General features: G+C 50.9%; 1 protein-coding gene across 3 annotated transcripts; it reads left to right on the top strand.

Moving 5' to 3' along the window:
- The first annotated feature begins 636 nt into the window (after window positions 1-636).
- On the top strand, window positions 637-2,668 carry C1QB (complement C1q B chain). Of its 3 annotated transcripts, none has more exons than XM_015882829.2 (3): window positions 637-855; window positions 1,317-1,485; window positions 1,969-2,668. In XM_015882829.2, the coding sequence occupies exons 1-3, from the start codon at window positions 652-654 to the stop codon at window positions 2,541-2,543; spliced, it is 948 nt and encodes a 315-aa protein (XP_015738315.2). In that variant the 5' UTR covers window positions 637-651; the 3' UTR covers window positions 2,544-2,668. The 3 variants fall into 3 exon arrangements, with proteins under 3 accessions (XP_015738315.2, XP_015738317.2, XP_015738314.1); XM_015882831.2 differs by having other exon boundaries at window positions 1,314-1,485; XM_015882828.2 differs by having other exon boundaries at window positions 723-855; window positions 1,238-1,485.
- The last annotated feature ends 10,406 nt before the right edge of the window (window positions 2,669-13,074 follow it).

Below are 13,074 nucleotides of genomic sequence, written 5' to 3'. Positions count from 1 at the left end.
GCAGAGTGGCCAGGTCTTGACTGGAGGGTCTGGGTGGATGTGGCTTTGTGATAAAGACCTAAGGTGCAAGGTTTTCTTTGTGGTATCTGTGCCAGAAGGGGGCCATGGTAGGGAAAGGGAAGGGGAAGCAGAAGAGCCAGACTGAAGGAGCTCATGGCTGTGGAGGCTGCAGAACCCACCAAAACCCAATGGAGATTCCTCCTGTACAGTAGAAAGCAAGAGCTCATCTCCCCTGAATGTCCTATGCTACACTTCAACAGGGCATCAGCAGAACTTGAGGTTGGAAATGCTCGTATCTCAAGGTGAAATAATTTCCCATTCTCAGCCTGGAGTTCAGATTCATAGATGCTTAGGCCATGGCATGTCCTCTTGTCTGGTAGCATCTCCCAGCACAGCTGGTTATGCACAGGGAAGCCTGAAGGATGCCAACAAAGAGCACACAACTTCCTGCAGTGCTCTTTCCTCCCTGGATTTGCATGGAGCTGATGGCAGTACTCCTCAGAGTAAGCACAGCTGAGCAAAGCACAGAGACCCTGCAGGGTAGGGCAGACATCTCCCTGCTTCCCAGGACCAGACCTGTGCACCTATGGGGCTCCGCGTTGCTGCTCCAGGGTTTCACATTCTGCTGAGCTGACAGCATTCATAAGGGATATGAAAGTGACACTTGAAGAAAGGACTGGATCTAAAGATATAAAAAGGGATGTGGACAGATTCTTTCATAACTATCCTTGCAGCAAACTTCTGCTTCCCCTTAGGGTCATTTCCAAGCAGGACAACAGTGTGTCCCTCTCTATTTCCCATTCTGTGCAACAAGAAGCTGACAGTAGGAAGGCTGAGCCCAGCTCCCTCCTGCAGGTAGGAGTGCATTGGGGACCTGGCAGCACCAGAGGGACAATCACCCCAGTGCTGCTGGGGCTTCTCAGTGGCTTGGGCAGAACAGAAAGGGAGTGCTGGGCTGGGGATGGAGGAGATCTCTGGTGGGACCCTAATAATTTCTGCCCAGCCTGGGGAAGGAGGAGAAGGAAAGGGGGAATGAGAGGGGCCCAAAGGGGTGGTCAGGGACTGAGCACTGTTCTGAAACTGCTCAGACACAGTGATTTGACTCTACATTCTGCTGTCATAAGATGAGATCCCAAAGGGTCTGATCCCTCCAAGACCACAAGGAAAGTGGATTTGGCCCTACAACAAAATCTTTTCCCTCCTTCATGGTATCACTCAAGAAGGCATCTTCTTCCAGAGCAGCACAGAATGGTTTCCCCACCCCTCCCACTGTTAGAAGCCATGCAGCACCTCAGCATCCTTCTGTGCTCCAGCAGGAAGACAAGATGCAGACCATGTGGGTGGTGTTGATCTGCTTCACCGGAGGGCAGCTGGCAAGTGCCACGCTCTGCAAGAATTATGGCACCATCCCAGGCATCCCGGGGTCACCAGGCCAACCTGGCATCAATGGCAAAGATGGGGAGAATGGTCCAAAGGGCGAGCAAGGTAAGGAGGAAGTTATGGGTGTGGAAAACATCATCAATGAGAGCAGGAAGAGCTGGTGCCAGGCACATGGTTGGGGGAGACCAATCCAGCAGAAATCCCTTTACAACAGGTTCTTTGTTGTGTTATCAGGACTGGGTGATACTCAGTCAACTAGATAAGATAGCAGGTAACGGCCTTAAGTTGTGCCAGGGGAGGTTCAGGTTGAATATCAGGCGTTAGCACAGGCTGCCCAGGGAGGTGGTGGAGTCACTCTCCTTGGAGGTACTCAAGAGCCATGGAGCTGTGGCACTGAGGGACATGGGGAGAAGAAAACATCATGAAGGACCTGGGGAGGGCAGAAAGCAAGGGGAGCCATGCCAGCTAGGTGGGGGGTTCTACTGTCCCACATCTCAGCACAGATATCTGTGGTTCACTTTCCAGTTCCCCTCTGCAGACCCACAGGGCTTGTCTGCGGCCACAATCCCTCTTCCTCCTGTTTTCTAGGTCCTCCTGGACTCATGGAGCATGAACAGGACATCGGCGAGAAGGGAGACCCAGGAGAACCAGGATATCCTGGGAAGGTTGGCCCCAGAGGGCCCCCAGGTTCAAAGGGACTGCCAGGCCCCATGGGACCCCCTGGCCCCCAGGGAGACACTGGTGACTACAAGGTCACCCTCAAGTCTGCCTTCTCTGCTGCCAGGACCATCAGCATCTTCCCACGCCGGGAGCAGCCCATCCGCTTCGACCGCATCATCACCAATGAGAACAGACACTATGAGAACCGGTACGGCCGCTTCACCTGCCAGGTCCCTGGTGTCTATTACTTTACCTACCATGTCACATCCAAGGGCAACCTGTGCCTCAGAATAAAGAAGGGACGGGGTGGTAGCAAGGGAGAGAAGGTGGTGACGTTCTGTGACTTCGTGCAAAACAGCTATCAGGTCACCACGGGAGGTGTGGTGCTCAGGTTGGCAGCCAATGAGTCTGTCTGGTTGGAGCCAACAGAGAAGAACTCTGTCGTGGGGATCGAAGGGGCTGACAGCATCTTCTCTGGGTTCCTGATTTTCCCTGAGGTTTAGCTGCTGTCTGTACCCTGGTGAGAGACAAGGTCTCCCCTTGGAATGACTCTTAGTTCCAGATTTGGTGCCCTAAGTATGTTGTGTTCACATTAAATGACAGCTTGTTGTGTCGCTGCTGACTCCTAGAATTTGCCTCCTTCCTTATCTTTGAGTTCAGCCCTGGAGCTTTCCCACACCTTAGGTACAGTGTGGGAGGAGGGAAGGGAGAGTAGCTCATTACAGAGGAACCCAGGGAAACTCCCAATCCAGGGCTGATGAGTCCAAGACCCTACCCAGCACTATCCCTGCCACTGGGGGCTGTCAGGCAGGTGGCACCAAGCTGTGGTGTGTGAATTGCATGTGGATGCCAAAGAGGAAGGGGGTTTTGTAGGGTATGGGATTTTAAAGGGATTGGATGGAGGGGATGTGGGACGGTATGGGAGAAATGGTTCAGCATTTGAACCCCAAAACACTTGCATGGCAGTGTACACCCACCCAGCCTCCTCCCAAGCCCCATCAGAACTGCAGGATGCAAGGAAATAAGGAGCTGCCAATAAACTGGAGGACAGGGCTGCCATTCAGAGAGACTCCAGCCTGCCCTTTGAATGGCAGAAATGAGCTGCTAGGAACCTACTGACATTTAGCACAGACAAATGCAGAGCCCTCTGTCTGGCATGGGATGATCCAATGCAGTAGGACAAGCACGGGGTGGGAGGAAAGTTTGCAGGGAAGGATCTGGGATGCTGATGGACAAGATTCTGAAACTTTCTGCCTTTCTATATGATTGATATAATCCTTTTAGACTTTTGAAAAGGTCCTTTGTCAGAGCCCCTTTTCAAAACTGATGTCTGGCCTAACACCAGCATCAGCCAAACAGTTCCTGGGGTCTTGGCTGTACCCACAGAGGGTCAGTGCAGAGAGCAGCTATCTCTTGAAGTGCAGCTCTGTGCTTAATCAGTGGGAAAACTGCTGCAGAGAGCAATGCTTCCTCCCCTGGGTGTCAGCCAGAACCAGCCCAGCTCTCAGCAATGAGTCTGCTTCTTCCCTTCCCTTCCCTTCCCTTCCCTTCCCTTCCCTTCCCTCTTTCCTCCCTCCCCCCCCTTTCTGTTTTATTTGCTTTGTTCTGTTTCGCTCTTTTTCTCCTCATTTAAACGCTATCACAGCTAAAATTGGTGAAGCAGCATCTCCTCGTGGCCAAGCCAGAGCTTACACCTCGGAGCTGCACCAGGTGGTGCTGTGGCCCTCATCTATGGAGTCAGACCTCCATCGAGGTCCAGCATATGCCCACAGAGTCACCAGGTGCTCAGAGGATATCGCCTAAAAGCTAAGGTGGGGGTTGTAGGTGATTTCAGAGCAGGTTTGTATGATATATGCTTTGCCAAGCTGCAGCTAAGCAGCAGTGGGATGCTTTGCCTTCTCAATGCTGGAGCTTATATGGATTTGGTGAGCTGAAGGGGAGGGAGTGGTAACCCGGAGCAGGGTATGAAACTGTGCAGCGTGCTGAGTGCCTATCAGTATTCATGGAAAGTGAAACTAAATTAGAGATCAAAGCACATCAGAGAGTGTGTTTAGAGTGGGAGTCGTGGCTGCATTGTAAGAATGAGCCAGGGATGTCAGTCCTGCACTCTGGTCGGGTGTCTAACATCATTAACAACCACTTTCACAGGTGTTGATTCATTTAATTTGAACCCAGTCAGTCCCTGCTGAAGAACTCAAAGCATTTCTTTTCCCTCAGCCTCCCAGCACTGAGTCAATGGATGAAACATCCCTGGAGGTGCCCAAAGACGGGTTGTATGGCAGCTTGATCTCATGTAGGGAAAACAACCCACAGCAGGGAGTTGGAATGGGATGGTCTTTAAGGTTCCTTTAAGGCTCAGCCCCAGGTCTGCTGGGTGCAAGATAAGAACTTATAGCCTCAGTGGCTCTCCAGCAGGGAATGGATACAGAACTCAGCCCTCTGAGACAAGAAAGCAAGGATGCACAATGACTTCCATCCCATATATCTTACCTTGAGGTATCTGATCTTGTTTCCCTGGGCCTACTCAGGCTTTTATTTTTGAATTTGAATGAGATTTTGCCTGGAACAACACACACTGGCTTGCCATGAGCTGGCAGCTGCGGAGGGCTGGACACCAAAGGGTTAAGCCCTGCCTCCTTATGAGGAACAGCCTTTGCAGAGCTGTAGAAAGGCTCTTTCTTTCCCCAGCAGATCTCTGGGAATGAAAAGTCTGTGTTCCAGATATTAAATTACTCATAAAATAGTCGTCCTGTCCCCGAGGCGGCTCAGCAGCCCCCAGCCCCCGCCGCCCGCGCTGCCGGGCCGCTGATGTGCATCTGCATGTCACCTCCTGCTACAAGGTCAATCTCTCCAATTTAAAGCAGCAACGTTGGAAAGCAAACCAGATTTCAGCCAGAATTAGCTTCAAATGGAGCATTCAGGGCACCGGCACTGGGGTGGGAGAGCAGGAGGGGAGGGACCGGAGCTCAACCATGGGGTGATGGGATGAGGCCTTCAAGGCCCTATGGCATGGTGGCCGGCTGGGGAGGATGCTTGGCAGACAGGGAACAGGGTGGAAAGGCCTCATGCATCCTCTTGGCTTCCAGCAGGGATCTTAGCACCAGCCCTGGGTTGTTTTGCTACCCCTGTAAGGCTGCAGGCCTGGGGGGCCTACAGACCACAGCTAGGCCCAGGTTTCCATAGGGATGCACAGGGACAGCTGCTTCAGCCCTTGTTTTGCAGAATGTGCCAGGAGCGTGAGCTGTGAGCTCAGCTCTGTGAGGCTGTAAGAGAAGACTCGAGCCCCTTCCTTGCCTATATACTGCCATGAGTCTGGAGGTGGATGCTTGTGTACATTAACACCCAGCAAATGTAATAGGCACATGCAGCAAAATGCAAGCTACGCAAATAAAGGAGTGAGACTCCTCAGCAGGGTCTGTTGGGATGGGACAAGGGGAGATAGTTTCCAGCTAATAAAGGGGAGATTTAGACTGGATATAAGGAAGAAGTTTCTTACAATAAGGATGGCAAGGCACTGGAACAGGTTTTCCGAAGAGGTGGTGGTGCCCCATCACTTCAGACACCACTGGAGGGGCTCTGAGCACTGATGGAGCTGTGAATGTCCCTGCTCATTGCAGGTCCTGATGGTCTTTGAGGGTCCCTTCCAACTCAAACCATTCAATAACCCTGTGAAAACAACACGCTTTCAACATGCAGTACTATAGCAATGCACAACCAGGCTGAGAGATCTACACTGAGGCAGATCAGTTCGTTGTTCATCTGCTCACCCCCCACTGCCCTAAATCTTGTATGTACATGCAGAGAAAAAAATCATGCAAGACAGCAAGGAGCTGTGCTGAGAGATGCTGCCATGTGCAGTCTTGTGAAGGCTGCAAAGACACAGGAAGGTCCCCAGGGAAATGTGTGCAGCACACATGGGCACATACCTGAAATACCCATCTGGTTTTTGAATAGGAATTATCTGTGAGGCTGCAGTTCTGTCTGACTCAGGGCTTGAAGGCTGCAGAACAGCCCCCAGCACTAGGAACACACTGAGCACAAGGAACGCAGCCCCCAGGGCTGAATGCTGCTGCCCAGCACTCCCTCTGTTCCCATTATGTGCCAGGAGAGCTTTTGTCTGGGGATACTGGCATGTGCAGTCACCAAGGAGACGGAACAGCAGCAGGTCATCAGCACGATTCCAGACGAGCTGGGAGGGACACACATTCGGCTGCATGCCTGCCTGACCAGCCAGGGAATCCCCAGCACCCTCCAAGACCTGGGTTCTGCTCCCACAATGATCCCTGAGTTATCATCATCCCGCTGATGCCACCAGCAGAAGTGCCAGGGCCTCACTACCTCTGAGTAAAGAATTTCTTCCTAACATTAAACCTAAACCTCCACTTGCGCACAACATCACTTGTGCTAGGAGAGCTCAGAGAGGCTGAAGTAAAGGTCAGAGGAGACAGGCAATGGCCCCCAGGTTTCCTCCAGCAATCTGCAGCCACAAAAGATCAACAGCAAGGAAAAGACACTGGGTTCAGCTGCAAGGCTGCCTGCTCATGGTGTGGCACAATGCTTGGCACAGCCTCACAGCACAGCCCGAGGGTTTGACAGTAGGTACAGGTGAAGAATCAACAAATAAAATGGCACTGACTGCTCAGGGAGGTGGTGGAGTCACCATCTCTGGAGGTGTTCAAGATAAGGGTGGATGTGACACTGAGGGACATGGTCTAGAGCGGTTGATGGTTGGACTGGATGATATTAAGAGATCTTTCCCACCTTAATGATTGCTCTACAGAGTGGATTTTCCAATGTCTATAGAATCACAGAATCATCTAATGGATTGATTTGGAAGGGATCTTAAAGATCATTTAGTTCCAGCCCCTGACCCAATCAGACAACCACCCAGGGATCCATCCAGCCTAGCCTTGTGCACCTCCAAGGATGGGGCACCCACGGGACATGGGTCTAGTATGATATCGAGACTCTTGCTGTCACCTTAACATAGTTTGGTTAAAAAGTGAGTAGTCCTTGCTGTTACTTAGTGCCCCCCATACATCCCCAGCCAGGGGCCAATATCCCTGGAAATAATCCCCTGGCTCAGGAAAAGCAATCTCTATACCATCAGCATTTCCATGTCCCACAGGATGTGCTCAGTGATCCCAGAGGTCTTTTCCAACCTTAATGATTCTATGATCCTACAATTCTAGCATCCTTGCAGCCACTTTTTGGGGCGCTTGTTCACTTTGCTTCTTGCTGCTGCAAGAGTTTCTGTGCTCAGCAAGACACACAGCGTGTGCACTACCCTTGATTGGAAATTTTCCTGATGTAGATGTCATAGAGCTCTTTGGCAAGCAACCAAGGGGGCATGTTGGAGCTCAGAGTGGAGCGAGAATGGCTGCGTGTTTGTGCATACTTCCCCTTCCAGCCCAGACATATGCTTCAGGGCCCTGTTCCATGCCTTGAAAACACAGACGGGGGGCTGTGCATGTTTCAGGGTGGACTGTTTGACATCCCTCAGCTGCTGGGGCCATTGTGCAACTTGTTTTTGCCTCCCCGCTAATCGTGGGCTGTCTGCTCTGTAAAAGGCTGGAATACAAAGGGCAAAATGCCGCAGCAGGAGATGACCGTGCTTGGGCCAGGAAAATACAGCCGACATTTTCTTTCTTCCTCAGTTTTACCACTAGATGTCATAGGAAAGGCAACGATGCTCTCCAGCCTTTCGTCCCCCCACTTTCTGCCTCGGTGGCCTTGGGAGCGCTTTGTCTGGCAGCAGAGCCCCTGGAGAACCCAACGCCTGGGATTTGGGGTTTCAATGGGCATTGAAATGCAACTGAAACCTTTTTCCCAGCGCCTGGCTAAGCCGCCCGTGCGGACCCTCCCGGGAGGGAGCCACACATCACCCTTTCTCAAAAGGACAACGCCGTCACGCCGGGACCCGCTGCACCTACAGCAATATGGTCCCTTCAGACTGAGTCGGACAAACAAGGCCTTTATAGGCACTTTCTTTTCTTCTGGAGTGGAAGGGAGAGAGCTGGGGGAGAACTCGGGGGCGTCCCACCGCAGCGGAGCAGAACACAAAGGCGTGCAATGAAAGGGGCACCAGCAAATCCTCTTATAGGGCCTTTGCTTCGTGCACATTCACAGCCCCCGTCTCCATCTGCTGGGGGGGATCCCCAAGCGAGGGGGGAGAGGGGCTCTCCCTGCCCTGCACCGCCAAAGCAAGCAAAGTGCATTCAGGGAGTGAGAAAAGGATGAAAAGGAAAAATAAGGCCGTGCCATGCCGCTGCAGAGCCTGCGGTCAATGCAGCTCTGTGGATGCCACAGTGGGAGCAGGGAGGGGGCTGCGGATGGGGGAAGGGAAGCAGCTCCTGGGGGAAGCAAGAGCATGGAGGCCATTCTTGTGGGCAATGGGCAGTGCCACAGCGCAAGAGCCCTCCAGCCACCCTGCAGGACCCTCTGCGACCCTCACAGTGCCTCCACAAGCCTAATGGTGCCTTGGCATTGCTGGGCTGGGGGTGGATCTGCAAGCTGTCATTCGGCCCTGTGGGGAGTCAGTGTACTCATGTGTTGGGGCACCATGACCCTGCTGGAGTGGTGGGTGCATGACTCAAAGGAAATTAAGGAGACCACACCAGAAGGTGAGCTGCAGCATCAAGAGCACTCATGTGAAGTAAGGAAATCCTGAGTCTGTCAAGGAACTCTGTTTCAGTGGGGCTTTCAGCTCCTAAGCAGGCCAGATATGGGACTGTGTTTCTCTATGAGACAGGGGAAAGCCAGGGGTACTTTTAGTGCAGCCTGTATAAACCATCTGCCCCTCCCCATAAACAGATGAGGAAGGTGACTCAGTAAACAACACATGATAGCGATACCCAATTGTGGATGCTGCAGAACATCAAATATCCCCATCTCCCATGAGTTCACACTCACTGGGCCTCCTTTTTCCTGTCCATCCTGCATTTTCAACTCTTTGTATTGTGACTGGATGAGCACAAGAATGTGTCTAACTGGGTCAGTCCAGACCGGGACGTGATGTTCCCTCTCATATGGGCTGAGGATTGATTTAATTTCTGCAGATAAGGCTGCTTGTGTGTCTTTTCTAACCTGGTGCCTGTCCAGCCCAGGGAGTGGTCCTTCCTCTTTGGTGGCCTGAAGCCACCAGGAGCCCTTCCAACTCCACCATGATGCAGTTGGGTCACGCACTGAGAGAACATCATCTCTTTCCTGCAGCTGGGTGGGGATGTCAGGAAAGAAGGACAAAGTGCTGGAGAAACAAAGAGGGTTGGGGTTCCCAGGCTTTTCTAGAGAAAGAGAGATGTGAGTAGGAGTGAGGCTGAGGTCAGATTATTGCTGCTTTGGGCAGTTCTGGTCCCATCAGGCTCTCAGAGGCTTTCAAACATGGAAAATGGGCAGGAGTGTAGTGGTGACAGCTACTTCCCACCTGGGAAGCTCCAAAGCCCTGTAATCAGAGGTGCATTGCCACAGACATGTCCATTATCTGCAGAACACTCTTCTCTCTACCGCACACAGAAATGATTCATGAACAAGTCAGGTAACTCTGGATGCCAAGGCAGTGATGAAGGTCAGACAGTCTGCGTGTAGCTCTCCAGGGTGAGAGAGTGTGAGACACAGACAGCAGTGGAATGACAGTCTTCAATAGTGATGGATAAACATCCTTCTGGAGGTCACTGTGCATCAGTCATACCAGCCTGATAGGAAGGACTGCACCACCGTGTCATGCTTATGTGGCAAGGCCTTGGTGGCAGCTGCCCCATGTCATGGGCATCCCATGGGAGGGACTCCACATCAAGCACATAGTGGACATGGAGGAGCAACAGCTGATGGTGTTATGGAGTGACCACAGCCACCATTCTACTGCACCACTCAGGGAAAGGAGGTAGAAGAGGGTGGATGCTAGGGGAAAGTGTTTTTAGTTTGCTTTTAGTTTCTCACTGCACAAGTCTGTTATCAGTAGGTGATAAATAACATTAATCTCCCTTCCTGGTGATTGTTGAGTGATCTCCCCGTCCTTATCTCAACCCACAAGCCTGTTTTCATCATAATTTCTCCCCTTGTTCTTTTAAGCAACTCAAACATTACCGTCAGTAGACTTTGAGCTGTGGCTGACCCGGATGCATTTGGAAGAGCCAGCTGGAGCAGTTCTTCCACACATGGGAGAATACATTGCTTTTGTCCAGCCTAGATACTCTAAAAACTGGGAGAGGCACATGGGAGGAAGAATGGGCGCTCACCACCTGCCTTTCACCCCTACCATTGCTCTCAGAGAGAGGCACTAACTTAGACCTTGTGATTTCCTCTTGCTCCATCTAAGCCTGAGCTGAGTAGGCCGGCAAAGACCCATTTATAGCTGCAGACCTCCCAGAGCCCCCCAAATACCCCAAACTGAGAAGCACACAGGCTGTTTTGCTTCAGCTCAACTCACTTCACTCATCACACAGGTGCCTCCCAGTTGCTTCATCTCCAAGAGCTGCCTTCACTGCACTTCTCCCCCTGCCACTCACTGTTGTGCTCTCGTGAAGACTTGAGAAGACAGGGGAGTGCTATGACCATGGGTCACTAAGAGCTGCAGAAAAAGGAAAGGAAGCATTTCCTTCTCATATCCCTTGGTGATAACAAGAGACATGAGTAGATAAATGTCCATTGAGCTGGGAATCCCAGGGATGAGCAGCAAGCAAAAGGCTGTACCATCCCTACTGCCTTATAGTCTTCTGCATGTACATGGCTTTGCTGATGTGCAGGCAACTCATCAGGAGATTTTCTGAGGAGGACTTAACACTGGATATCACACAACTATTGCTGGATGTTGTGTAACTACTGTTGGATATCAAACAACTTCTATTCGGATATCGAAGAAGTGCTGTTGGATATTGTGCAACTACTGTTGGGTACTGAATAACTACTGCTGGAAACTGAGCTACTGTTGGATATCAAACAAGTGCTGTTGGATGTTGTGCAACTACTGTTGGTTATTGAATGAGTACTGTTGGATATGGTGCAATTACTGTTGGATATCAATCAACTGCTTCTGGTAGTTCACATGGAGATGCTAATTCTGGTGGGACAAGCAGTGATCTGGAAGGGAAAAGAGGAATGCATGGACATGGTCCTATTTTGGTGTGCCTGGCTTTCTGTTTCTGCCTTCAGATCCCTTCTTCCTAAGCAGGGAGGACTCACGATGTTCCATGAAACATGCTTATGAAAAATATCATCAAGGATTTATTTGCCTGTGCATGGAGGTATCCAGGGAATCTTATTCACTGCTGAGCTGCAGGATTGTGAGTACTTTCTTGGTACTAATTCCTCAGAGAATGTGTTGATCAGATGCACCAGTGCCTAAACCTCACTGGCTCGGTGCCCTATCCACTAGAAAGTCTTACTCAGGGAGAACAGCATTAGATGCTTCAGAGTGATACAGTATGGAGCATAATCCATTGCCAGAGGAAATTTCCTGCCTTGCAGCCTAGGAGTTCTTAAAACATAGGGAAAAAGTTCAACACTCATCACAGGTCAGTGATGGGTTTTGTTGTTGGGTTGTTTTGCCTATAGCAGAAAAAAAAGGGGTAGGAAAAATATTGCCTACGAGGGAAAAAAAAAAAAAAAAGATGATTATTTGTTATATTTGATTCCAGCAGGATGCAGGAGGCTGAGGAAGGGCTGGTGAGCTCACTGCTGTGCTCACCAACAAACACACACGGCAGGATCCAAACAGGTTGCTTAAATCTGAGCCCTGTGGTCTCGTTGCATGTATTCCTCATCCTGGCTCTCCTCCAGACCCGACTCTGCTAGGAGGGACAGCTTTCCTGAGCCCCCCATTGCAGGATCTGAGCCCTGGGAGCCTGCAGGGCTGGGAGCTGCTGCCTGCTCCCAATCTGCTGCCATTCCAGCTCCCTCTTGGCAGAGCTCCTCATGCACAGGGCTCCAGGGCTGCACTGTTTGCTTATCTAGCACCGTGATTTAACACAGACGCAGGAACTCACACACTCTTTCCCAGTCTCCTTCAAATTACTTTATTGCTTCCTGTCAACTAGCCGAGCATATCCTGTTAATATACAATCCCCAACGAGCAGTTTTCACAGCATAATCCCCCTTTGTCAGATAACGCAGCTCACCTCCCAGTGGATGGCTCCATTCTGGACATCTTTGGATGCAGGATCCTGGGAGCAGGTAGGTATTTTCCAGTGAAGCAAACCTGCTCTTGTCATTATGTTTAAAGCACCAGGCTCCCTGGAGGTGCCCAAGAAACATAAAGATGTGGCTCTGATGGGCACAGTGGGATGGGTTGGGGTTGGACTTGGTGATCTTGGAGGTCTTTTCCAACCTTAATGACTGTATGAGTGGGTATGGAGGTTTTATGGTTGGATGTGATGATCTTGGAGGTTTTTTTCCAGCCTCATTGATTCTGTGCTTCTGTGATTTCATACATTGCTGCAGCCCTTTTGGGGGGGTCTTGGAGCTGATGGTATTCTATCACTGTCCTACCACGTTCCCTAGGGTCTATGGAGCTCCCAGCAATGTCCATCTACCAAAGGTGGTTGTTTTAAAGGCATATGTTGTGTTCATCCTCTATCTCAGACGTTCCATCCACCACTCTTGGATCTCATGCTGACATCCTCATGTCCAGATATTGCATTTGCAGGATGTTGATACTACCTGGTCTTCTTTAACCTCTTTCTGGGCTTTCTCCCTAACCTTGATGTCCAGCTGATGTGTCAGATGACACCGTGTCATTATTGTGTCCATTCTATAAGATTGGAGAAGTCCCTTTCAGTGAACACCCTGGTGTTGGAGATTGCTGAGCCTCCACAGTGTCTGCTCCAAACATGCTCCTTGCCATCAAATTCCTGCTTTGGCATGAGGAAAAGGAACACATGCAGCCATGTAGCACATCTGTAGTATCACATAGAACCTTATTTCTGTAGCTGTATCTTCCAGGTTTCTCCTTGGTCCTGGTCCTGGGACAGTTTATCTCTCTGAAGTCGTTCCTGGAAGCTGGGGACAAAGTTGGTGCTGATGGTTGGTTTACTAGCAGCT

This window comes from Coturnix japonica, chromosome 21 (assembly GCF_001577835.2).
Source record: "Coturnix japonica isolate 7356 chromosome 21, Coturnix japonica 2.1, whole genome shotgun sequence".
In the NCBI taxonomy this organism is placed as follows: Eukaryota; Metazoa; Chordata; class Aves; order Galliformes; family Phasianidae; genus Coturnix; species Coturnix japonica.
Note: the sequence above shows the minus strand (reverse complement) of the source record. Positions and strands in the feature narration are given on the sequence as shown.

What these genes read in the sequence shown, in the direction of transcription:
- C1QB (XM_015882831.2), top strand. Translation starts at nt 652, where the DNA reads ATGAAAGTGACACTTGAAGAAAGGACTGGATCTAAAGATATAAAAAGG. An exon ending in AGCCCAGCTCCCTCCTGCAG is followed by an intron (nt 856 to 1,313) that starts GTAGGAGTGCAT and finishes TCTGTGCTCCAG; the next exon opens with CAGGAAGACAAGATGCAGAC. An exon ending in TGGTCCAAAGGGCGAGCAAG is followed by an intron (nt 1,486 to 1,968) that starts GTAAGGAGGAAG and finishes CCTGTTTTCTAG; the next exon opens with GTCCTCCTGGACTCATGGAG.